This window comes from Dasypus novemcinctus, chromosome 21 (genome assembly GCF_030445035.2).
Source record: "Dasypus novemcinctus isolate mDasNov1 chromosome 21, mDasNov1.1.hap2, whole genome shotgun sequence".
NCBI lineage: Eukaryota > Metazoa > Chordata > Mammalia > Cingulata > Dasypodidae > Dasypus > Dasypus novemcinctus.
Window position 1 is genome coordinate 83,896,971 of NC_080693.1, and position 24,505 is coordinate 83,921,475.

The 24,505-nt window shown below is 56.7% G+C and overlaps 1 protein-coding gene across 1 annotated transcript; it reads left to right on the top strand.

Annotated features, from left to right (window-relative positions):
- The first annotated feature begins 15,573 nt into the window (after nt 1-15,573).
- On the top strand, nt 15,574-24,288 carry CBX2 (chromobox 2). The gene is made up of 5 exons (XM_023584831.3): nt 15,574-15,676; nt 15,751-15,794; nt 16,720-16,785; nt 18,748-18,853; nt 20,592-24,288. Exons 1-5 carry the CDS (start codon nt 15,605-15,607, stop codon nt 21,858-21,860), a joined length of 1,557 nt encoding a protein of 518 aa, XP_023440599.2. The 5' UTR covers nt 15,574-15,604; the 3' UTR covers nt 21,861-24,288.
- The last annotated feature ends 217 nt before the right edge of the window (nt 24,289-24,505 follow it).

The following is a 24,505-nucleotide window of genomic DNA, read 5'->3' on the forward strand; positions in this document are numbered from 1 at the left end:
TTGTTTACAAGACTGGATTATTGATCAATCAGTCTTTTGAGGAAAACGCTTTGGTGTGGCATTGAATAAGTTCTCAGTAAGTTTTTTAATTAAAGAAGTTGTAGGTTTATAGAAAAATGCAGGAAGTAGTGAGTTCCTGTATACCCCCTTCACACTCAGTTTTCCCTCTTTTTAACACCTTGCAGTCATGTGGCACATTTGTTACAACTGAGGAAGGAATATTATTATAATAATACTATTAACTATAGTTCATGGTTTGCAGTGGGGAGGCCTTAGCTTTGTGGGGAGCAAGCCTACCTGTAATATTTGTGGGATCGCTTATCTAACTTCCCAGCTTTTCCCATTTAGCTGCTCTGATTTGTTTATATCTTTTCTTTCGCTCGGACTTAAAGTCATGCGTACAAATTGAAAAAGATCAGGCCGTCCTGGGTCTCAGGATTCTAAGTTCCTCATCATTTTCTCTCTTTGAGGATTGGGAAATTCCTTAGTCCTGAGCTCTGCTCTTGACCAGGGGCCATTCCTGTAGCTTCGGGAGGCTTTTCAGTCAGACGGCTCTTAAGGCCGTGTGTGTGTGTGTGTGTGTGTGTTTAGGACGTACAGGAGATTGAACCCAGGACCTTGTATACGGGAAGCCAGTGCTCAACCACTAAACCCAATGAGAGCTGTTTTTTTTTTCATTTGTTCGTATTTTAAGAGGTACCGGGGATCAAATGTGAGACCTCTATGTGTGAAGCAGGTGCTCAACCACTTGTGCTACATCCACTCCCAGGCTAGATTTCTAGTTAGTTAGTTAATTAGTTAAAGCTTTCCATCAGGAGTCCTTTAAAGAAGCAATTTTTGAATAAGATACTCTTTTGGCTGATTCAACATACCAATTAAAGGATGCATGCCATTGTGTCGGGGGATCTTTAACAGGATTTGGAATTTCCTTGGGCAGGGCTTTTAGTTAGTTGCAGTCCATGGAGTACAGGTGATGGGGGCAGTCCCTGGGCCTCTTTCAAGCTCGATTTTAAAAGGGCCAGAGAAGCCTGGGTCTGCAGGATCCCCGGGCCCTGTCCTAAAAGGGCTGCTCCGCCAGACCAGGGTGAACCAGAGGCAGGGGGCAGAGGAGGAGCTGGCCGCCTCGGGAAATTCAGAGGTTTCAGAGTTTTTCAAGTTGAGTTACACATGAGAGTAGGTCTTTCTTTTGTTAATTTGGTCATTGTTTCTTTTTTTTTTAATTTTTTATTTTTTATTTAACTGTCTTTTTTTTAAGATATGTAGATCACAAAATACGTTACATTAAAAAATATAAGAGGTGCCCATATACCACATACCCCACCCCACCCCACGCCTCCCACATCAACAACCTCTTTCAGCATTGTGGCACCTTCACTGCATTTGGTGAATACAGTTTGGAGCACTGCTGCACCACATGGATAATGGTTTACATTGTAGTTCACACTCTCCCCCAGTCCATCCAGTGGGTTATGGCAGGATATATAATGTCCTGCACCTGTCCCTGCAGTATCATTCAGGACAACTCCAAGTCCCAAAAATGCCCCCACATCACGCCTCTTATTCCCTCTCCCTGCCCTCAGCAACTCCCAAGGCCACTGTCTCCACATCATTGATACAATTTCTTCCATTGCTAGAGTCACAATAGTCCGATAGTAGAATACCAGTCAGTCCACTCTAATCCATATTTTATTCCTCCATCCTGTGGACCCTGGGAGGGTGATGTCCACTCTACTTCTAAATCGAGAGGGGACTTAGATCCCGCATAGCTGATGGATGCTGGTAATTGTTTCTTGAAGAAAGGCACTTTTGAAATTTTTGTACATTTGGAAGTTTCCAAGTACCAATTTAAAAACGGTATTCCATTCAGGTTGTTTGAATTTATAGCCCCTATATTCTAACTGTGTACACAAATACACTAATTAGGGCATATTAAAAGAGTTTTATTGCAGCCATTGTAATTCAAGATCATCTTTAATATGTCAAGTCCAGAAAGATAAGAATTTACATGATGCGGGACCACAATTCTTAGACAAAAAACCAGCCAGCGTGCTTGGTGGCAGTGCACCACTGGAAGTTTTTTGAAGAATTTGAACTCATTGCTTCTGATTGAGAGCAATCGTAAAGCTTGAAAAGCCTGATGGGATTGCACTTAGGGTTGCGCTAACGAGGCGCTTTACCCCGTGCCTTACACGGGGTACTTCTCTTACCTGGCGGACAGCCTGTTGCTCTAGCTGTCCAACCCATGACCAGGTGTCCCTAGTTACATGGAAATTGCCTTGAGGGTGGCAGATGACCTATTGTCAATTTTGCCCATATGTGACCATCTTATCTTTCCACATGAGTCCTGGTTTTCAGAAGCAGAAGCTTCTCATTAACAGGCGGCGGGTGCTCTAGTAGCATTTAGCTGCCCAACCCTTGTCCACCGAGGCGATGATGTGCTTGCTCTCAGTCAGGACAAAGGTCAGTGGAAATGTTAGGGAGGCATCTCTTCATATAAGGTCAGAGAAGGAGAGAAAGAAGAGATGGCAAATATTTGAGTACTCACAAAACAGGAGAAATTCTGTAGACCGAAAGGGCAACCAAAGGACTGCCACCACCAGTCCAAACCAAAAGAACACATCTCAGAATAAACCCAGAAGAACGAAGCTCAGAATGCCTTTGACCAGAAGACACCCAAACAAGGCCAGAACCTCAGCCAAAAGAAGGTTTGGAACCGAGAGGACATACCAACAGAAACTCATGACCATCAGGGAAATGACAGCAAGCAAGGGGCTCCAGCAGGTACCGCACCCGTGTCCACTGGTGGCTCCGGAGTAAAGATGGTGGGCACTTCAGATCCTACTTCTAACACCAAAAATGTTTGATAAATTACGGACTGAGCTGCAAGGCAACAAAAGTGTTTGTTTATGCTCTTAGAATTGCAATTTGGAGAGTAGAAGATTCAGGTTGCAACCCAAACTGTGTCCCAGTATTGGGGCTTCCAAGAAAAAGAAGATTACATAAGTTGTTTATAAAGAATTACAATTGGTGGCTGTTTGGGGCTTTCCAAATGTCCTTTAAGTTAGACAGTTTACTGATTTCTTTATCTTGTCGTTGTTTCATGGTGCCCAGATTGGCCTCAGAACATTGTTGTTTTGGTATTGCAAACCCTGGCAGTTTGTGATCTCTGGCGAAGACTGCATAAGAGTAACTTCCTGAACGGCCTCCTGACTCCATCTGAAATCTCTTAGCCTTAGTAACTCAATTTTTTTTTTCCCTGAGGTACCTGGACCAGGAATTGAACCCGGGACCTCAAATGTGGAAAGCTGGTGCTCAACCACTGAACCACATTGGCTCCCCTGAGTTGGTTTTATCATTTGTTTGTTGTTTGTGGGTTTTTTTGTTTTGTTTTTAGGAGGCACTAGGGACTGAACCTGGGACCTCCCATGTGGGAAGCAGGCACTCAACCGCTTGAGCCACATCCACTCCCTTGATTTTATCTCATCTCTTTTCTCACTTCCATCCTGCCAAAAAATCCCCGTGTACCTTTTTGCATTCAACTCCACAGCTGACCATCTGCTCTTTGGCTCCATAGTTCTTCTGCCTTTTCTATAATTTCATATAAATGGAAAGGAATCATAGAGTATGAACAATTTGGGGTCTGGCTTTTTTTACCTAAGAAAATGCTTTTGATGGAAGTGGATTTGACTCAACGGATAGAGCACCCACCTACCACATGGGAGGTCCAGGGTTCAAACCCCGGGCCTCCTTGACCCATATGGAGCTGGCCCACGCGCAGTGCTGATGCATTCAAGGAGTGCTGTGCCACGCAGGGGTGTCCCCCGCGTAGGGGAGCCCCATGTGCAGGGAGTGCGCCCCATAAGGAGAGCCACCCCCCATGAAGAAGGTGCAGCCTGCCCAGGAGTGGCGCTGCACACACACGGAGAGCTGATGCAGCAAGATGACGCAATAAAACGAGACACAGATTCCAGGTGCCGCTGACAAGAATACAAGCGGACACAGAAGAACACACAGCGAATGGACACAGAGAGCAGACAACTCGGAGGGGGCGGGGGGGAGTCGTGAGGAGGGATGGGAGAGAAAGAAATAAAAAATAAATGTTTAAAAAAAAAAGAAAATGCTTTTAAGATTCGCCCACATGGTGCTTTTATCAATGATTCCTTCCTTTTCATGGCTGAGTAGTAATCATTGCGTGGATATACCACTGTTTGTTTATCCATTCACCAATGATGGACATGTGGGCTGTTTCCACTCTACGGGTATTAGGAACAAAGCTGCTTATTTGTGGATAAGTCTTTGTGTAGACAAACATTTCCAATTCTTTTAGGTATGTAACTTGGAGATTGCTGGGTCAAATGGTAAGTGTATGCTTACATTTTAAGAAACTGATCAACTGTTTCCCAAAGTGGCTGGACCATTCTGCATTCCCGCCAGCTGGGTCTGGGGTCCCAGCTTCCCCACATCCTCTCTAACCTCGGTATTATCAGGCTTTTTAACGTGGGCTATGCTAGTGGCTGTGTTTTGATTTGCATTTCCCTAAGCAATGATGTGAACGTCTTTTAAGGTGCATTTGGACACTCTTCTTTCTTCTTTTATGTTGTATCTGTTTAGATTCTTCCTGTGCTCCCCTTTTATTAATTAATCTCCTACGTTATTGCGTTGCGATTGGAGATGGAACCTGTGTGTTTGGGAAAATGATGTTCTTGCAGCCATTTTACACACATTTGTAGCGGGTTGGATGAGAAGGTGGTCTCCGTTCGCTGGAAGAGGCGGAAGCCCAGTTCCCACGAGGCTGAGCTGCTACGGGACCTCCCGCCTGGAAAGCGCTGGGGAGGGCAGGCCCCTCGGGGTTGTGCGCAGGTTCCCCTCTCCTTCTCCCCCTCTCCATCGCCTTCCTCTGCGGCTCTTCCCAGGCTGGTGGTCTCACTGGCTCTTAGAACAGGGGGGCTTACTCCAGCGCTGGCGCCAACCTCACGGGAAGCCGGGCGCCCGCGGGATCCCCCGGAAACTCCCAGGAAGCTTGAGTCACGGGCCATGCCCAGGCCAGGGGCAGCCTCAGCCCCCGTGCTCAGTGCCTCCCCACGTACACAACCACCTGGAGAGGGAGAGGGCCGCAACCCCAAAGGAGGAGGACACAGCAGGTGAGTCAGCAGGTAAGGGGGCAAAAATACCAAGTCCACAGAAGCCGGGACCGTCCACGCAGACGCACCGGGCGTGCGTGGAGTCACTCGGCCTGAACTTCCCGGCTACAGGATGCGTACGTCAAAGCCGAGGCTGCAGCTGTACTTCTCACAGCACTTCTATTTCTAACAGTTACTGCTTGATTCATTTTAATGCTACATTTTCCCGTGTAAAGAATCATGAATAGAAAAATAGAAAAACTTAATAGGCCGTAACTTTTCAGATAAGACCGCCTTCCTCTCCCGGTTTTGGGTTTAATTTTATTTACGCCCATCCCGCTTCACGTTCGCCCTTCTCGTCATTTGTCCCTTAGTCACAAGCTTTCTTCTTCACGATTCCACCACCAACATCCCATCTGCCCTAACTTACCTGTCTGACTTTAGAGATTCTTATTATAAGGTGTAGTAGTCACAGCCAAAGAGGTACTGATGCCAAATTCCAGAAATCGGTTGGTTTTCATAAAGAGTAGTTATTTGGGTAGGAGCTTACAGATTCCAGGCCATAAGGCATAAGTTCCTTCCCTCCCCAAAGTCTATGTGGAGCAAGACGGCTGCCGACGTCTGCGCGGGCTCAGGCTTCTTGGGTTCCGATGTTCCTGGGACCTGCTTTTCTCTAGGTTCAGGGTTCTTTTCTTCCTGGGGCTGGCTTCTCTTTCCTCTGTGAGCTTACTTGCAAGAGCTCCAGCTTAAGTCTTTAACATCAAACTCCAACGTCAAAACTCCAACATCGGAAACCCTCAACCCTCTTCTTTGCCATGCCTTTTATCTGTGAGTCCCCAGCCACCGAGGGGCGGCGATGTGGTGCCCTAATGACACGGCCCAATTAAAACCCTAATCATAACTCAGTCATGATACAGATCAGATTACAAGCATAATCCATTATTTTTGGAATTCATAACCATATCAAACTGCTACATAAGGGTAAGATGTACTTATCACAGAAAATTTGGGAAATAGAGACAAACATAAAGAAGAAAATAAAAAGTACTCTTAATTGAACATTCCAGTGATAACACTTCAATATTTTAATTGTTTCTTTTCACTCTTTTTTCTGTGTAGAGCTACATGAATATTTTTATAATATTGGGAAAACACTATTCCTGACGTTTTCCCCATGTCACGCCAAATAGCTTCTAAAAGTTGAATTTTAAGGATTGGAGAGAATTTCCTCTATGACACACAGCACACATTCACCTGAGTTCAGTCACCAGCCTTCTGATGGACATTGAGCAATTTCCAATTTACTTACAGCTCCACTGCAGTGAACAAACTGATGGTAAACAAAGCATGCTGCCCATCTCTAATTTTCACATTTCCTTAGGATATTCCCTAGGTGTGGGGTTACCTAATAAAAGGCTGTGAGCAGTTTTAGGGTCTGGCAGCCCAGTGCTAAGCTGCTTTCTGGAAGCAGAGAAGCCTCTACATTCCGCCCAAGATGCAAGAGGCCCACATCCCTGTACGGGTGTCGACCTTTAACAGGGCCTTTGGAATGGGTTATTAATTTGCAGACTTGGAGGCTTAAAATTACAAATACGCTCTGCCTTAGGACAACTTCATCCCACACTTACCTCCAAAGAACACTCTTCACGGGCTGGCCTGGTGCCCGGGGATGTAGGGTGACGTCGAGGATTACCCACCCCGGGTAGGTTCTGGCCCTGATAGGAAAGAAACTTCCACCAAGAACCAATGACAGATCAGTCTACACACCTGACAGTGCACTGAGACAATCCTCCTTTACTCCACGTGAGTCCTCCTGCTGGAAAGGCCCGAGCAAGTCCGCAAGGCTGCAGGGGCAGGTTAAAGGAAACCAGGCAATAAAACCAGGTAACATGAAATCACCCTGGGGCCGGGTAACTGGGCAAGTCACACCAGGGGCAAAAAGTCCTCGGCTACCTGAGTAGGGATTTTCAAACTGAAAAAGGAGGATGAACTGTGATCAGAGGGAATCGACGTGGTGAGAAAATAGGAATGCAGGGAATCGGACTTGGCCCAATGGATAGGGCGTCTGCCTACCACATGGGGGGTCCGCGGTTCAAACCCTGGGCCTCCTTGACCCATGTGGAGCTGGCCCATGCGCAGTGCTGATGTGTGCAAGGAGTGCCCTGCCACACAGGGGTGTCCTCCGCGTAGGGGAGCCTCATGCGCTAGGAGTGCACCCCGTAAGGAGAGCCGCCCAGTGCAACAGAAAGTGCAGCCTGCCCAGGAATGGCGCCGCCCACATGGAGAAGTGACACAACAAGATGACGCAACAAAATGAGACACAGCTTCCCATGCCGCTGACAACAACAGAAGCGGACAAAGAAGATGCAGCAAATAGACACAGAGAACAGACAACTGGGGCAGGGGGGAGGGAAGGGGAGAGAAAAAAAAAAGAAAACAGGAACGCAGTCTGTAGGCTTTGTGGTAAAAACTGTGGCCAGGAATATCTGCCCAGGTACATCCAGCCCAAGTTACATAATGCTCCCTGGTACACACTGACTCCAGGTACACACTGCCCCAGGTACACACCGCCCCAGGTACATACTGCCCTTGATACATGCTGCCCCAGTACACACTGCCCTCGGTACACGCTGCCCCAAGGTACACGCTGCCCCAGATACACACTAACTCCAGGTACATGCTGCCCCAGGTACACACTGCCCCAGGTACACACTGCCGTAGGGACACACCAACTCCAGGTGGACACTGCCCCAGGTACACCCTGGGACACCGTGAGCACCGCTAATCGCTAGCTCTGATGAAGCTGCTGAGGATAACAAGGAACAAAAGCAGAAGGCGGAGGTGGGCCCAGACGAGGGCAACGTCAGGTGCACCATCCCCAAGTCTGGGAAACTAAGAACCTTCCGTCAGCTCAGCCCCACACAGGGCTGCCGAGCTCGGTGGCTCCTCCACTGTTGAGTGCTCTTACCCTCGGTGTCTTGCAAACGGCCACAAATTCCCATCCCTGGTCTTGCCCCCTCTGCTGTATCTCGGTCAAGAAGAGGAGCCTGTTTCTCCACCTGGCGTGGCTATGTGACTTGCGATGGCCCGTGGGACATCAACAAACTTGGCTCTTGGGGGCGTAGCCTGTTGAAACCCAGCCCCCAGGAGAAGGGGCCATGCTAGGCTGCCCCCCAAGGCTGCCAGGTGGCTGCAGTTGCACGAGTGATCCCGGGCACAGCCAGGAGAACTGTCTAGCTGGGTCCAGGCCACGTAGCTGACCCAGAGGGTGGTGAACAAAGAAATGCCTGCCGAGCCGCTGAGGCCGGGGTGGCTCGTTGGGCAGTGCTAGCCAGCTGACACCTACTCGGGACCCCTCGGGGCCCTGACCTCTTCACTCATGGGGACCACTTGGCCCACAGCCTGCCCCAGGTCTAGAGGAGGGGACCGAAGCCCGGCAGCCGCTCCACCCCCTCCAGCGCCCAGGGCCGTCCCAACCACAGAGAATGACCCGGGTCAAAGGTCAACCACGCCCAAGGTGAGACACTGGTTTAGTGAGGAAGTTAGAGAAATACAGGCGAACTCGTGGCTGATCCTAAAAGGGAGTGAGGGCGGAGAAGGAAGCAGGGACCTGAGATGACAAAGGGTGCCCCTTTGTTTGGGGAGGTGGGAGAAGGTCCAGCGCCACCAGGAGGGCAGGGACGAGGGCCGCGGGCGGTGCCCGGGCCAGGGGAGCTCGCCTCTTGGGGGCCCTGACCGGGGACCGGGTGGCTGGCCAGCGCTCGGCATGGCCCCAGCACACGCACAGGCCGGTCCACACCCATGGACCTCTCTCGAGCTCTCCGTGAGCTTTCCTCTGCCCCGGAGCCCCCGCCTGGCACACTTCCCTTCAGCTGGCAGGCCCCTGCCCAGGTCTCCTCCCAGAACTTTCCTCGGCCTTGCAGTGGTCGTTTTCTGTGTCCACTTGGCCGGGGCACTATTCCCAGCCTTTCAGTCAAACACTCACCCCGCTGCCGCTGTGAGCGCGTGTCAGAGACATGTCATTTACATAACCAGCCGTCTTTCCATCCAGGAGCTGATCCCAGAGAGCAGGGTGGGCCTGCTCCAGCTGCTGACGGCCTTCAGAACAGGACGGAAGTTTCCCCAAGGAAGCATTCCCGCCTGCAGACAGCAGCCTCAGCTTCGACCAAGAGTTGTCTGTCCGTCCTTAAGGCAGCCAGGCCTACGGGCTCCAGGCTCACCTCAATCGCACAAGCCAGGGCCTTGCAATAAACCCCTTTGCACGTGTCTGTGTATGCAGGTACACGCACGCGTGCACACACACAGCGCCCACTGCGCGGCTTCTCTGGTGGAGCCCCGAGGGACACGGCCCACGCTCAGTTCAGATCAGGGCCCTCCTTTGCCAGTCCCCAGCCCCCTCCCTCGCCGGCGACCAGAGTACAGCTGTGCCGTAACCGCGGCCCGCGCCTCGCCTGCGCGGCGCCTGCGCGGTGCCGGGGGCCGCTCAGTACCGCGTCCCTAGCGGGGCCCAGCACCGAGCAGCCCCAGTGGTATTTGCTCAGCGAGTCATTCATGATGGCTTCTCAAGGCAAAACTTCCTCAGCCTCAGTGCACCCTGCCTGCCGAGAGGCCCTTCTTTTTTTAAAAAAAAATTAAGGAATATCCATGGTTTTTTTTTAAGATTTATTTATTTATTTTTCTCCCCTTACCCCCCCGCCCAGGTTGTCTGTTCTCTCTGTTTATTTGCTGCATCTTCTTCTTTGTCCACTTCTGTTGTGGTCAGCGGCACGGAAATCTGCATTTTCTTTCTGGTTGCGTCATCTTGCTGTGTCAGCTCTCCATGTGTGCGGCACCATTCCTGGGCAGGCTGCGCTTTGTTTCATGCTGGGCGGCTCTCCTTACGGGGTGCACTCCTTGCACGTGGGGCTCCCCTACGTGGGGGACACCCCTGCGTGGCAGGGCACTCCTTGTGCGCATCAGCACTGCACATGGGTCAGCTCCACACGGGTCAGGGAGGCCCGGGGTTTGAACCGCAGGCAGGCGCCCTAACCACTGGGCCAAGTCTGCTTCCCCCGAGAGGCCCTTCTGATGCACGTGCTCCCTTGGGCAGCACTGGGACCTGTGTGGTGTGACACACAATACGGAAAGGACCACAACGGGGTGACGCGGGCACAGCCCTCCTCTCGGAGGCATATAAAATGCGAGGTCTCGGCCCCGAGGCGGATCCCCCATAAAGTCCCTCCAAAGGCAGCAGCCGGCACTGGGAGCCCCACTTTCTGGGTGCACACTGTCCACTAAAGCCAGCACACGCCAGGGCCGATCTGGGCCCTGGAAGTCCAGCGGTGCAGCCTCTGCAGCTGCACTTCTGCCAGAGCCCAGTGCCATGGCCCGGGCCGTGTGTCCGTGTGGCAAGGCCATGGTGCCCGCCGGGCGGGCTCAGCTAGCTGCTGCCGAGGGGGTGTTTTGTGGGCATGGCGGAGGCCTTCAAAGCCAAACCCAGGGTTCCTGGAGGAAGAGGCAATCCTGCCTCGACGGCACCAACTCCCCCGGGCCTCCAGCCCACCCTGCGGATTTGACGACCCCACGAGCCATTCCTTGAAATAAATGTCTTTATTTAGTTCCTTGCTTCAGAAAAATTTGTTTTAGGAAGTTACCCAGACAAGCACAAAAGCAGGGCAGGCTCACCACCCCTGGCAACGGCAGGGAGGCTCACAGGCAGAGGCAGGCGGCCCCCCCATGCCGCTGCAGGCCGTGGAGAGAACAGTGGGCGAGAGCAGGGCGCCGTGGCTCCTGGGGCGCCCAGACACGGAAGCAGGGGCGGGGCCGCGAGGAAACACCCTCGGCGTCTTGCTAGGCCAGCACAGCTTCTCCGGAAGGGAAGCCGGGAGGGGAGCCCCGTGCGCCCCCGCGCTGCCCTGACAGCCCCAGAGGCAGGTGGGGGGCAGGGAACGGAGCAGGGCGTGACCCCGCGCCCACGGCCTCAAGCCCCGAACCCGGGCAGGCGGGCCTTCTCTCCTCTGGGCTTCCCACCTGCAAAATGGGGTTTCCCTGGGCCCTTTCGCTCCCAAACGCCTGGACTCCAGAAGCAAATCCCTGACCAGCGTCCGGGGTTCCCGGCTGCAGGAAGCTGAGGAAGGGCTTTTACTTTTCAGCACGGCTCCCTCCCGCAGGGTTTTAACACCTTCTCCCACCAAAAGCAGGCGGATTAAAGACGGAAAAGAAAGTTCCCCTGCCGTGGCTTACCTGCCAGGGCTTTTGTTCAGGTTCCTTCAGACCAGAAGAAACCCGACTAACGACGAGGAGGAAACAAAACACGGGCTTGATATGGGGGGGGGGATGGTTGTCAAACCCATCACCCCGGAACCCCTGGGCTCGATGGGGGCCCAAAGTTTTTGCAGAGCTGCTCTGAGACCACCTCCAGCCAGGAGGGCGCCAGTTAGCAACCTCAGGAATTGAGGATTCCTTTCCCTCGAAGAGCCCCAAATTAACTATTTGCTTTTAAGCAAGGGCTTCGCCCTCGGTTTAAACCTTCAGCCCTGAAAGTTATTTTCTTCACCTTTGAAAATACTGCATTTCACACCAGAACACACAACCCCATAAAGAGTCTGCGCCAGAACAAGTCCTCACCGGGCAAAGGTCTTGAAAGGACACGGAACGGACCTGATTCGCTCCCAAGAGGACATCCGCGCAAAACGGCTAAGCGGGACGCCTGCTCCCAAGCCGCCTCATGGACTTGGGACCACCTGGGCTGCCCAGAGCGTGGGGGGCAGAGGCCGCCCCTCCAGCGGGTGTGAGTGGAGAGGGCAGCAGTCTCGGGGACAAGGTGGCAATGGCCTCGCCGCGGATGGCACGTCCCCTCTGCCTCGCCTGGCGTTAGGCACGCTCCACGGCGCATGGGCAGGCCTGGAGCGCTCGCGCCGTCGCTGTTAACAGTGAGAAGCGGGACAGGGCTGCGGTGACGGCGAAGGTAGCCTCTTCTGCCCAGAGCTGGTGGCAGTAGAGTCCTCCAGGGAGGGTGGGGGGGGCTCGTCCAACCTCCAAAGCAACACCATAAATGGGGTTAATTGCCCTCATCTCACCCCTCTGCAGCCCCCGGCATCCAGAGGGCTGGGACCCTGCAGGTCTCCCGGGCCCTGCAGGAGGCGAGGTGGCCCCGGGGGAGGGCCCTCAAGCGGCCGCTACTCGCAGAGATCTTGCGGGCCTACTGTGTGCCGTTGGCTGCATGCTCCTGCCGCCCCTGCCAGGCAAACACTGCCAGTGGCAGGACCCGGCTCTGCGGCCACGTGGCCAGAAGCGGTTCAGGAGGGGGGCTCAGATGGGCAGCCCCCTGCGAGACTGCGCTCCCCAGGGTGGGAGCAGCAGACCCGTGCCGGGGGCTCTCTGGCCCCGGGCCTCTGGGGGTGCGGTGGGGGGCCCAGGCCGAGGCTCGTACTGTGTGCCCAGAGAACCCCTGCGAGCTCCGTAACTCTGCTTATTTTTACTTGCGCCCTGATGCGTAAACACTGCGTGGCGTATATAAAATATTTACCCGTTACATACACAGAAGCCGTCCAACGGAGCCGCGGGCCCGGAAGTCACACCCAGGCTCGCGAACGTGGAGGCACATGGAGGGGCCAGGAGCCAGCCTTCGCGGTCAGCCCTGGACCCCGCCGGCCGGCTGCGCGGCCCGAGCCCAGCCCCCGGAGGCCGCTGCGGAGGAGCCTCCGGGCTTCAGCCAACCTTCTTCGGTCGCTGTGGTGAGACTGACTGTTCTTTTAGGAAACCGGCAAGCGGCTGTGAATCCGTTCTGGGGAGACGCCCCTCAAGTGATCTAGTTCTAACGGCCAGAGTTGACAGATCCGGGGTCTCTGGCTGGGTCTCGATCCCAGCCTGTTCCAGGGGAAAGCTGGGAGGGCTTCCTGCCCCAGCACCGTACCCTTCCGTCACACGGCAGTGTGGAAGCACTTGTCCTTTCTTGGCCGTGTTTCTAACGCTCATGAGTTGGTATTTGTCGCTGGCGTGCTCACTTGCACAGAAAAAAGAGTTGTATTAAACCAACTATTTACTCTCTGGATGGACTCCTTGAGTATCGTTCTGCACATGTTTTAAACATTTTTGTATATAATCAAGCACAAATGGGGGTGCAAGTAAACAGTGCACTTCGCAGGATTAATATGAGTAACTGCGTTTCTCTTGCTTAAAATGCGGTTTAAAGGAAAGCCCTTGCGCTCCTGTAGACCTGCAGTTGTCTAATACTGTAGCCAGTGGTTACGCGTGACTATGTAAACCTGAATTATTAAGCATTAAATAAAATTAAACATGCAATTCCTCAGGGGCACAAGCCATATCTCAAGTGCTCAAAAGCCACAGGTGGCTAGCGGCTTGTCTACAACCCAGCAGAGAGAGACCGGACATCTGCTTCGCCTCCGAAAGTTCTGCAAACCGGCATTGATGGTAAATGCTGAGTGAATCATAAAATAATTAGTTCTAACTTGTCTTAATGATTCTTAAAATGTGACAGTTGAAGGTGCCTTAGCCCCAGCGAGTGCTTTGGGATTAGTGGTGGTGATCAGTGTTTCTAAGGAACACACCCCGCACTTCAGGTGGCACCTGCCCCCATCTACCTGTGACTTCATTCTGGTAAAGCTGCCATACTTGTTTTCCCAAATAAATGATCTGAACATTATTCCATCCAACCAAGGTTAACCTTCCAGGAAACTGAGTTTTTCAGGGAGTTAGTATCAAATTCTAGACAAATATATTTCACAGAGGAAGAACGAATTCTCCCACCTCGGATCACAAAGTGGAAACTGGGAACTGCCCAGGCAAAATCTCAACCCCACGAGGAATTCTACAGGAAAACTTGAGTTGAAACCGATCCAGCTATTTGTGGGATTACAATAAATACACCTTCGCTCTCAGCCTCCTAATTTCCTGCCTAGCTCCACAAACTGAGGGTGGGGTATTGTATGCGCTGCTCTTGGGGGAGGGGGACGCTTCCCAGTTCAGCCAGTCTAGGCCGCTGGCCCCTCACCACTGAGTAATGGTCCTTCTCTCCAGCAAGTTCTCCTTTTTCCTGCTTCCTTTGCAAACAATATCTGAGTTTGCTAATGTTATCCGTTTCTTTCAAGGCTATCAGAGGAACAGAGCCTAGTTAACCAAATGAACCGCAGGGGAAGGGCATGCCTTAACCAGAAGGATGGCTGCACCTGGTGGCCTGTTTTACCGCAGGCCTTTCCATTTAAAAGAGAATCCAGTTTCTCCCACAGAATCCTTTATAAATATGGTTTTAGTGATCAAAACTGCACTTAGACTGCCCCCAGCAAGGAGAAACGGCTTTTGATTTGCATAACAGAAAGAGTGCTCTGCAGCTAAGTTCCAAGGAGAAACCTAAACCCAGAGAATGAATTTTCATTAAGGTAAATGGTATTGACATGGATAAAATTAAGGCTGATGAATCAAGTTAAGGCTAATGTACATCTCCTTTTACTGCGGTTTGATTTCTTCTGACTCGAGACCTTCCTGGCTTCAACGCGGCGTGAGCTGCGCTCTTAACCGCAAGAAAATAAAAGGGGCAGCCGGCCAGCGGGGACCCCCAGGGCCGCCCCCATCGGGCAGTCCCGTCTCCTCTCGGCCACGGATCCCAACGGACACTTTGGCCGCGAAATGACTCAGTCCTCAGCTGGACACGGCTCTTCGGGTGGACCCCTCCCGCAACAGAGCTCCTCAAAATCACGAGCCAGGTTTTCTCAAAGTGCGCCTCGGGCCTCTCCGCCGCGCACGTGCGCGCCGGCCCCGGGCTGGACGTCCACGGCCCCGCGCGAGTTCCCGCGCCCACGGCGGGGCTCCGCGGTCTCCTCCGCGGACAGGCTCACCTTCCCGCGCCCGCGGCCCTGCTCAGCCCATCGTCCCCCCGCGCCTTCGCGGCGGACGCGGGTGGGCGCAGGGCCGCCCCTCGTGGTCGCCACCCCCACCCCCGGCCCGTCTGGGGCTCGCGCCAAGCCAAACAGGCGACTCCCCCGGGCCAAGAGCACCGAGTTCAAAGGGCCAGAGCGCGGGCTGGGGCCCCGCGCGCCGGAGCAGGAGGCCGCCGTCCGCCCCGCCCGCCCTCCCCCTGCACCCCGGGGCTTTTTGCGGGAAAACCGAGTCGGGAGCGAGGCGGGGCGCGCCGCGCAACACGGCGGGAGCCGGCGGGAGGTGTCACTTCCCGCGCCCCCCGCCCCGGGTCCCCTGAGCCCCGCCCGCGCGCCGATCCCAGAGCCCGCGAACAATGCGCCCCCGCGCGCCCGGCCCGCCCCGCCGCCCCGCGCGCTCATTGGTCGGCGCCGCGCTGGGGCCGCCCCGAGGGGGCGGGACGCGGGCGCGCGGCGCGGCGGGGCGGGGCCGGGCGGCGGCGGTGCGCGTGCGCCGGCGGGCGCGGGCGGGGCGCGGGGCGGGGGCGCGCGCGGGGGGCGGTGCTTTGTGTGCGGGGCCGGGCGCGCGGCGGCGGCGGGGCGGCGGCGGGGCGCGGGCGGGCGCGCGGCAGCATGGAGGAGCTGAGCAGCGTCGGCGAGCAGGTCTTCGCCGCCGAGTGCATCCTGAGCAAGCGGCTGCGCAAGGTGCGTGCGCCCCGGCCCGCCCGCCCCGCGCCCGCCCGCGCCCGCCTCACGCGCCCCCTCTTCTCTCCCTGCAGGGGAAGCTGGAGTACCTGGTGAAGTGGCGCGGCTGGTCCTCCAAGTGAGTCCCGAACAATGCGGGCCCCTCCGCCCGCCCGCGCCGCCCGGGCCCGGGGGGGTGGGGCGCGGCGTGGGGCGCCGAGGGCCGGCCTGGGGGGACCGTCGGCGGGGCTGGGCGGGAAGTTGGCGGGGGCGCCCAGGCCCGCACGGGGCTGCCCTTTGTTTACCCGGCCGCGGGGTGCGAGGCTCGCGGCTTCCCGCCCCGGATCCCTCTACGCGCCGCGACCCAGCTCCTCTCCCGCGCCGCTGCTCCCGCGCCCATTTGTTGCATGCGCCCCCTCCACGGTCGGGCCGGGAGCCCACCCCCCCACTGTCCCCGCTGTAACCTGAGCTTCCTATTGAGGCGAGTTAGCTGGCTTTCTGCGCTGCTTTTTTTCCGTTCTCTTCGTGGAAGGGCTGCTTTCTGGTTACGGCCGCTCCCCCCAGGCCGGCTTTCCCTTTCTTCCCAATCCCGGTTTTCTTTCTTTGCTTTTCCCCTTCCCTTCCCTCCCCTCCCGAGCCCCCGGCCTGCGCACACTCACGCGCCAGCCCCCTTGCTCTTAATCCCTGCCCCGCAGCCTCTTCCCCCTCCTGGCCGGGGCCGGGCCTGGCCTCCCCTCCTTGGCTGGCCGCCAGGGTTGGGGGATTCCCTCGCAACTTTGCATTTTATTGGAACTTGTTTTCCTTCCCGGTGGGAGCAGGGACAGAGTCCTTCTTTGGCAATACCTTAATGGGGGGCCGGGGGTTTGCAGTTAGAGTGCTGGCTGTGAGGCTGGAGCCTGGAGGAGCCCTCCTGGCTGTGGGTTTGGACTGATCTCGGCTCTGCCTGGCTGCCCCAGTGCCCTTCCCCCAGCGGGTTCCGAGGCCACCCTGCTCCAGCTCCATCCTCAAAGGGCCCGGGTCACTCACTACCTGCATTTACGCTGCCCCACTCTTTGCTTTTCCAGACACAACAGCTGGGAGCCGGAGGAGAACATCCTGGACCCAAGGCTGCTCCTGGCCTTCCAGAAGAAGTGAGCACTGGGGCGGGCCGGGGGGCTGACTGCACTGGGGGAGGGGCCGGCAGCCACCCAGCCCCACAGAGCAGCCCCACGGCTCCTCCAGGGGTCCTGGGCTGCCCGCCGTCACTGGGGGCTTCTTTTGGGCTTTCTGTTAGCCAGTCTTGCCCCAGCGAAACCTCTCAGTTCCTTCGTAGAATGTTCTGGTGTCTTACCTTGGCCTTTCCTGCTGTAATTTGTAGAGTGTCAACGAGGGGTGTCACATCACTGACACCTCTGGGCAAGAGAAGGCCCAGAGAGGGAGCTGGAACATACAGAAGCATAAAGCCATGCCTTAAACTACGGCACCTCTTTTTGCCAGGAATCTCCTATTTCCTTTCTCTGGCCTAGGGAAAAGAAAGTCTCAAGTATCCCCCTTGGGAGCCCTCTTGCCTGTGTCAGGGGCCGAGGTAGCCTCAAATTCTAGCCGTTGCTGCTGTTTTTACGTAGGAAACTTGGGTTAAGAGATGCTCAGGGGAAGTGGCGGTGAGCAGAGGTATGGGTGCACCCCCGTCCCGGAGGGAAGATCCAGGGAGTGTGCGGTGTGGGCCGCTGAGGGTGGCAAGGTGTGGGTGGTGGCCCGACGCCTGCCCCTTGCTGGAGACGGTGTCCCAGAATAGTTGTTCAAAAGCATTCCCAGCTGGGGTCGGCCTGGTGAGTTGTTCTCTGGGTACCGTAAGCTGTGCCCTTTGCTTTGCCCCCTGGCGTAGCGGGATTGTTTGGACCTTCGGGCGCATATGTGACCTCGGGAGATAAATAAAGCTAGGTCTTTGGTAGTGAGTTGGGTGTGAGAAAACAGGGTGTGCGGATGCATGCCTGGAGATATTTGGAAAGCTCGACCCACACGCTCATGGTCTACTTCTTAATCGATAGTTCTGGGCAAATCAGGGGAGCTGGTGCCTTGCCAAGAACTGGGTTAGGAAGCATCCAGGGAATGAAGTGTCACGGAAGAAGAACCAGGGAGAGCAATGCTCCGCTTTCTCCCATCTCGCTAAGGGAGAGCTGGACCTGGCCTTACCTGCAGGGTGTGAGGGTGTGACCTTTGACAGGAGAGAAGGTCGCAGGGTGGGAGCACAGGTATACAGGTGATGTCAGAGGAGACCCCGAGAGCCCACCAGCCTGCTTTCAGGAGACGGGGAGCCAGGGCCGAGGCTGCTCTGGCCGTACTAATTGGGTCCTCTGAGAGCGTTCTAGCAGGCGGGATGAGATGGTGTCTGCCCATTTAATTGCCAGGGAACTTCTCCAGATAAGAGCTGTTTCCCCTGGGGGCTGGAGGCAGCTCTCCACATTCCCGAGCCCCTCAAAGCTAGACTGGCTGGCAGTAGCCTGGGTCCTGGCTGCAAGAGCAGAGTTGAGGAACAGAAAGATGTTTTAAAAACAAACAAAAGGGAGAGAGACGAGAGGTTGGAGTACTCTGAGTCTCGGGAAATGGCAGGGCACGAAGGGGGCCGGAGCTGTCGGCTCCACCGGTGCTCCGAGAACCAGGTAAGGGTTTTATGCTGGCAATGGAGAGGCAGAAGCTGGGGGAATGTTCCAGAACTTCCCTGCCCTGGGCTTCCTTCTCATGTTTAAAGTGGGGGAGTCGGGCCATGCAGCCACCAAGGCATCTCCTTGTGACTTTCTAGCATTTCCACAAAACTCTTCTCTCAGGGAGTGGCCAGGAGAGTAGCCCGTGGTTGTCATGGGGGTGGGGAAGGGGAGACTGGAGACGGGAACATTTCCCCATGTGGCCTGGATTTCTTTATCTTTACCCAAATGGAAGTTAAATAGGAAGCATATAAAAAGAACAACAACAACGAAAAAACCACATCAGCGTCCATCCACCAACACAGTGTATGAGCTGGGTGGGGGTGCTGGGGGCGCTGGGGCTCGGGGGTGGCTTTAAGAGGGTCTGCAGGCCGAGCACCTCCCCCCCCCCAACTGGTGTCGTGTCTCCAGGGAACACGAAAAGGAGGCACAGAACCGGAAGAGAGGCAAGAGGCCACGGGGAAGGCCCAGGAAGCACACTGTGATGTCCTCCTGTAGCCGGCGCTCCAAGCTCAAGGTGGGTGGCAGCTTGCCCCAGCTGCGGCAGTAGCTGGAGGAAGGTTCCGGGGCTTTCTGGAAGACGGAGGGTTGGCTTCTGCAGAAGCCTCTCCCTGCCTGCAGCTCGGTGGCTGCCACTCTGAGCCTCTGCCAGAGGGGGACACCAGGCAGCTGCAGTTGGTCCTTTGCCCACTCCCCAGTGACCAGGCCACTCCTGAGGTGGTCTCCTGTGACTTGGTGGCCAGTCTTGGTTCCTTTCCACTGGCTAGCAGGGCAGAGTTAGCCACTGCCCACACGCGCTCACCTGCCAGCTTCCCTGGAGCAGGAGAGGCCAGGTGTGTGCACGGTGGGTGCTGGTGGGCTTACCAAGCACACACAGCCAACTGGGCAGCAGGCCAAGCCCAGGACCTCATCCCACCCCAGGCCCAACCCCAAGGACACCTGAAATAACGTGCCAGTCAACGCTGAGCTGCACTGGACGGGCCCAGGTTCTTGGTCGTGCGGGGCTGAGAGGAGAGGTGGGGCCCGGGGAGTAGCCTCAGGAGGGTACGGGATGATGTGCTGGTGCACCCCCAGGGAAATGAGGGTGGAACGGGCCCCCCACGAGTTTGCTCACCTCCATCCCTCGGCCTCCTCCGAGTCCAGCAGCAGGGTGGGGCGTGAGGTGCTGGACGCTGCCCGGGAAATCTGCCCCACTGGGTGCTGTGGCCTTGATTCCATTCTCAAGGACACTGCCCCAGAAATCTGCCCCACTGGGTGCATTTGGACTCAGAAACCGCCATGGCCAAGAGCTCAGTCGCTTCCCACAAAAACCACCTTTTCCAGAGTCTCTGAGGTCCCCAGCCTTCAAGTCTACCTCGCTAATCTTGGACCGGACTTCGTTTTACTTCCTAAATCTTTTGGACAGATTTGGAGGTGGTAGTGGGGCAGCTGGAGTCCTGCTGGCTGCAGGAGACTGGATTTCCATGTTAGTGGAATATTTTAAAGGTGGCATCAGCCAGCCCTGTGGCTCGGGCACTTGGTAGCATGATGAGGCTGGGGTGCCGTGGAAGGGGCGAGCGAGGCAGCGACATGCGCCAAGGGGGCTGTGGGACCTGCAGGTTTGATCCAGCCTGTCCCTGGTTCAGGTTGGGAGAGCTTGGGGGCAAGGAATCCTTGTTCCTATTTCCCAAAAGCACCCCTTGCAGAATTCTGACCCAGGTAGCGACAAAGGGACCCAAGAAACGGGACGCTGGGTGCTTGTTTAGCATTTGAGGTAAGACAGAAGCTGGGAGGATTGTTGTGGTTTGTTTACCTGTGGCGTGGAAGGTTCCCCAGGGGTGACCTTGAGAGTTGGGGAGGTTGAGGCAAGGATGAGGTGCCTGCCTCTCGTGGGTTGTAGAGCACTTGTGCATGCTACTTTCAACTCTTAACCTGCTAGACGTGCAGACCTGCTAGAGAGTTGGAACTAAACGGGGGTCCCCCTGAACGCTAGTCAGGTTTGGGGTGGCACTGTGTTTATCTTGGTTACCTAAGTTTTGTGGACCCAGCCTTTCCTTTTTCTTCTCAGCCTTCAACTTTGCATTTCACATAAGCTCAGAAGGACCCGCTTAACCCTTTCTGGGACTAGGTGGTGAGAAGCTGCTCTTTCCTGGCTGCTTTCTGTTCTGGAAGCCTCCAGGGGTTTGGGGTTCAGGCATCCAGAGCTGCTTGGGAAGAGCTGGTGCAGGGGGCCCCTGGCAGCAGAGGTGGTGACTCCTTCCCCTTTGTCCTTCCAGGAGCCCGACGTTCCCTCCAAATCCAAATCCAGCAGCTCCTCCTCTTCCTCCACGTCCTCCTCCTCCTCGTCGGACGAAGAGGATGACAGCGACTTAGACACCAAGAGGGGCCCCCGCGGCCGGGAGACCCACCCGGTGCCCCAGAAGAAGGCGCAGATCCTGGTGGCCAAGCCCGAGCCGAAGGACCCCATCCGGAAGAAGCGGGGCCGCAAGCCGCTGCCCCCGGAGCAGAAGGCGGCCCGCAGGCCCGTGAGCCTGGCCAGGGCGCTGAAGGCAGCGCGCAAGGACCCGGGGGCGCCCGCTGGCAAGCTGCCCCCTCCGCTGAGCGCCCCCGTGGCGGGCCTGGCCGCCCTGAAGGCCCACGCCAAGGAGGCCTGCGGCGGCCCCAGCAGCATGGCCACCCCAGAGAGCCTGGCCAGCCTGATGAAGGGCATGGCGGGCGGCCCGGCGCGCGGCGGCATCAGCTGGCAGAGCTCCATCGTGCACTACATGAATCGGGTGACCCAGAGCCAGGCCGAGGCTGCCAGCAGGCTGGCTCTCAAGGCCCCCGCCGCCCCTAAATGCGGCCTCGGGCTGGACCTGAAGGTGAGGACGCAGAAGGGGGAGCTGGGGGCAAACCCCCCAGGGAGCAAAGTCCCAAAGGCCCCTGGCAGCGGGGCCACGGAGCAGAAAGGGGGGAGCACGGGGGCACCGCCGCACGTCCACGGCAGCGGCAAGGTCCCCACTGGGTGCCTGGGCCCCCCGCCCGCTCCCACCCAGGAGCTGAGCCTGCAGGTCTTGGACTTACAGAGTATCAAGAATGGCACAGCCGGGGTGGGCATGCTCTCCCGCCACGCCTCGGCCACCAAAGGCGTCCCCGCCACTGGCAAGGGCAGCGGGGGCCCCCCCGGGCCGCCCAGCGACGCCAGCAGAAGCGAGAAGCTGGCCTCCAGGGCCGTGGCTCTGCCCGCCCCTCCGAGCAAGAGGGACTGTGCCAAGGGCGGCGGGCAGGAGGGCCACGCGGCCTCGGGAGACGCCCGCAAGGCGGCCACGCTGTCGGAGATGAGCACGGGCGAGGAGAACAGCAGCTCCGACTCGGACCCCGACGCAGCCTCGCTCCCGCGTGCCGGCCAGAGCCTGTCTGTGTCGGTGCAGACCAGCCAGGACTGGAAGCCGACCCGCAGCCTCATCGAGCAGGTCTTTGTCACCGATGTCACTGCCAACCTCATCACGGTGACGGTGAAGGAGTCACCCACCAGCGTGGGCTTCTTCAGCCTAAGACATTACTGACGCGCCTGCCTGGCGCCCGCCCGCCCTCACCGTGACTGAGCTCCTGCTCGGACGGGTGCCACGCGGCCTGCCTGGGCAGGGGGCGGGGCACGGGGGTGGTCTCGTCCAGGGTGGGCTTGTCAGGACTCTGCCCTCCACGCACCTGGGGCAGGGAGCACTTGCAGGTGCTGCACCTGCCCTACCTCTCCAGGCCTTTGCTTCCCCTTCCTGTTTGGCCTCAGGAGGTTTGGGGGGTCCCAGGGGACCCGGCTCTCACCATGCCTGTGGGATCTGTCCCTCCCTGAGCGGCAGTGACCCTTCCTCCCACTTTCCCAGGGGCAAAGGTGCTGGAGGGGGGAGGGCTTGGAGCCCAGGGGTGGGGCGAGGAAGGTTTATGGGGGTGAGGGCAGGGTGGGGGGGCTCCCTGGGCGGAACGCTCCCCGTCCAAGCTGTGCCTGGGCTGGGAAAGCGGAGGTGGGGGCTGTTTCCGCCAGCTGTGGCCTTAACCGAAAGGATGGGGGCTGGCATACAGGGGGCAAACCGGAACCCCTAAAAAGGGCCTCGAGACCCTCTGGCCCCAGTTCTGATTCACTTCTGCACCCCTGAGCTGTTGACCCAAAAGACCAGCGTGGGCTGGGGAAGGAGGCCTCAGGTTCACCTACAGATCACCTGTGTTTGGGGGGACAAAGAGCAGGCTGTCACCCCTGCTGCCCATGTCCAAGGGAGAAGTAACCCTCCTGTGTGCCCCCAGACCTGTGTGCCCCTAGACCTGTGTGCCCCTGTCCCGGAGATGCCGGAGTGTGTCCATCCAAGTTCTGGATAATTCTGCGGCTGCTTGAACTCTTGGGGGAGTGAAGAGCTGATGGGAAGGAGGTGGGCTGTGGGCCCGGGGCCACTGGTCATAGAGAAGTGGTGGGTGAGCCCTTGGCGAGCCCAGAATGACCCTCCCCGCTGGGCTCTATCTTCTGGAGGCAAAGGATCCAGCCAGGCCTACCCTGCCTCAGAAGCTGTGGGCAAAGGGGGTGCAGGCAGCTGCTGGCAGGAGGTCTCTGGCAGCCCACCAGGAGTGGCTGCCCAGGTTGCTGGGGTGATGCCTGGGTGCCACTTGCCCTGACAATCCTCCCCATGTTTGGGGGTTCCACATTCTGCTCTCACCCACCAAGAAGCAGTAGCCCTGGAGTACTGGGGCATGGGGGAAAGGTGGGAGAGGGCTCTTGGACCGTATAAGCTGCCCCGAAAGGCCAAAGGGCCACCCCTGAGAGCCCCGTTCTCCACCCCCGCCCTCCAGGAGAGGAATACAAGACCCTCCTCCACTACCGTTTTCCCAGAGCCCGCTGTCTCGGTGCGGTCTGTGATTGCCAGCCCAGATCGGCCTTCCTGGGGTGTTTCTTTTTGTTGTTTTTTTTTTTTTTGAGAGGTTCAGCACAGAGGAGTGGGGTTACCTGCTGGGTTGGGAGGTGGTTGAGCCATGGGGTCTTTGTAATGCCAAAAAAATGGGGAGGGTGTCTTACTGCATTTGTTTCAGTTCTTGGTTAGAATCTTCTAGTAGATGTGGGCTCTTCCTTAGTTCTAGAATGGCAGGGAAGGGCTGTCTTGGGGGTGCTCTCTCCTCAGCCAGCCCCGACTTAGAGAATGGGTGCTGGTACCTGAAGGGCAGGCCTGCCAGGCTCCACTCTACCCCAGTACCTCATCCTCCAGGCCAAATAGGGAGAGATTGGCCGTTGTGTCGCCAAATTGAGTTCAACCGTGTGCCTTTTGGGGGCGGCCGAGCTCCGGGCCTTTCTTGAGAGCTTTCAGGAAGGGCACTCTGAATGCATCCTCCAGGTTCAGCGCTTGGTGGCCAGGCCCGTGGCCTTCAGGGATACTCAGCAGAGCCCACCTGGGAGGTGGGCTGGAAGGGGAGGGCTCGCCACCACCCCTGCCCCTGCGGGGTAAGGGAGAGGTGGTGGCCTGGAAGAACAGAGCCCCAGCTGGTGGGGCTGCCCGCGCCAGCCTCCCTGCCTGTCCCCCCCTCCCCCGTTTGACTAAAGGGGCTCCTCTGGACTTGCAGCCTCTTAGAGGAGTTGACCCACTGCCAAGTTCCCAAGCTCTTGGGCTGCAGGCACTGGGCTCCCTTGAAACTCCCAGGCTAGGCTCTGCAGTTCCCTCGTGCCCTTGGGGAAGCTGGCTGGGGTCGTCTGTTCCTGGGTGTCTGAGCAGGTCAGGCTCTTCCCCAAGAGCCGAGTCTCCAAACCCAACTTGGTGCCTTTCCCTATCAGCTATTTCAATCCCAAATTTCCAAGCTGCAAACCCCTTCCAGCCACTTTGCCTTTCGCTCTCTTCCTGGTGCTGTGATTCGGTGGTTCCTGTGGGCAAGCGTGCACGGGCGGGTGAGCCTGGGAACGTGCCAGAAGCTTGGAGGTGGCGGTGTACGTTTACCGAGAAATAAAAGTAGTACTTTTTCTATTTCCCTTGGCTGCTCTCTGCGTCTGTGTGGCTAGGCACGGGCTCACAGTGTTCATACAACGCCGTGTTTCCCTTCCCAAGTGACCTCTGATACTGGATGGGTGCTGTCACGCTGTCCCGTCTTGGCTTGTACACTGCATAGGAAGACTGGCCAGTCCGCTCTCTTCCTTAAGTTTTAGCATATTGTTATGTGCCAAAAAGTTCTCTTCTTTTGTACCAAA

Excerpts from the sequence above, each read along its gene's own strand:
- CBX2 (XM_023584831.3), top strand. The coding sequence starts at position 15,605 with ATGGAGGAGCTGAGCAGCGTCGGCGAGCAGGTCTTCGCCGCCGAGTGC. Across the intron at positions 15,677-15,750 it reads TGAGCAAGCGGCTGCGCAAG|GGGAAGCTGGAGTACCTGGT; the intron begins GTGCGTGCGCCC and ends CTCTCCCTGCAG. Across the intron at positions 16,786-18,747 it reads CTCCTGGCCTTCCAGAAGAA|GGAACACGAAAAGGAGGCAC; the intron begins GTGAGCACTGGG and ends TCGTGTCTCCAG.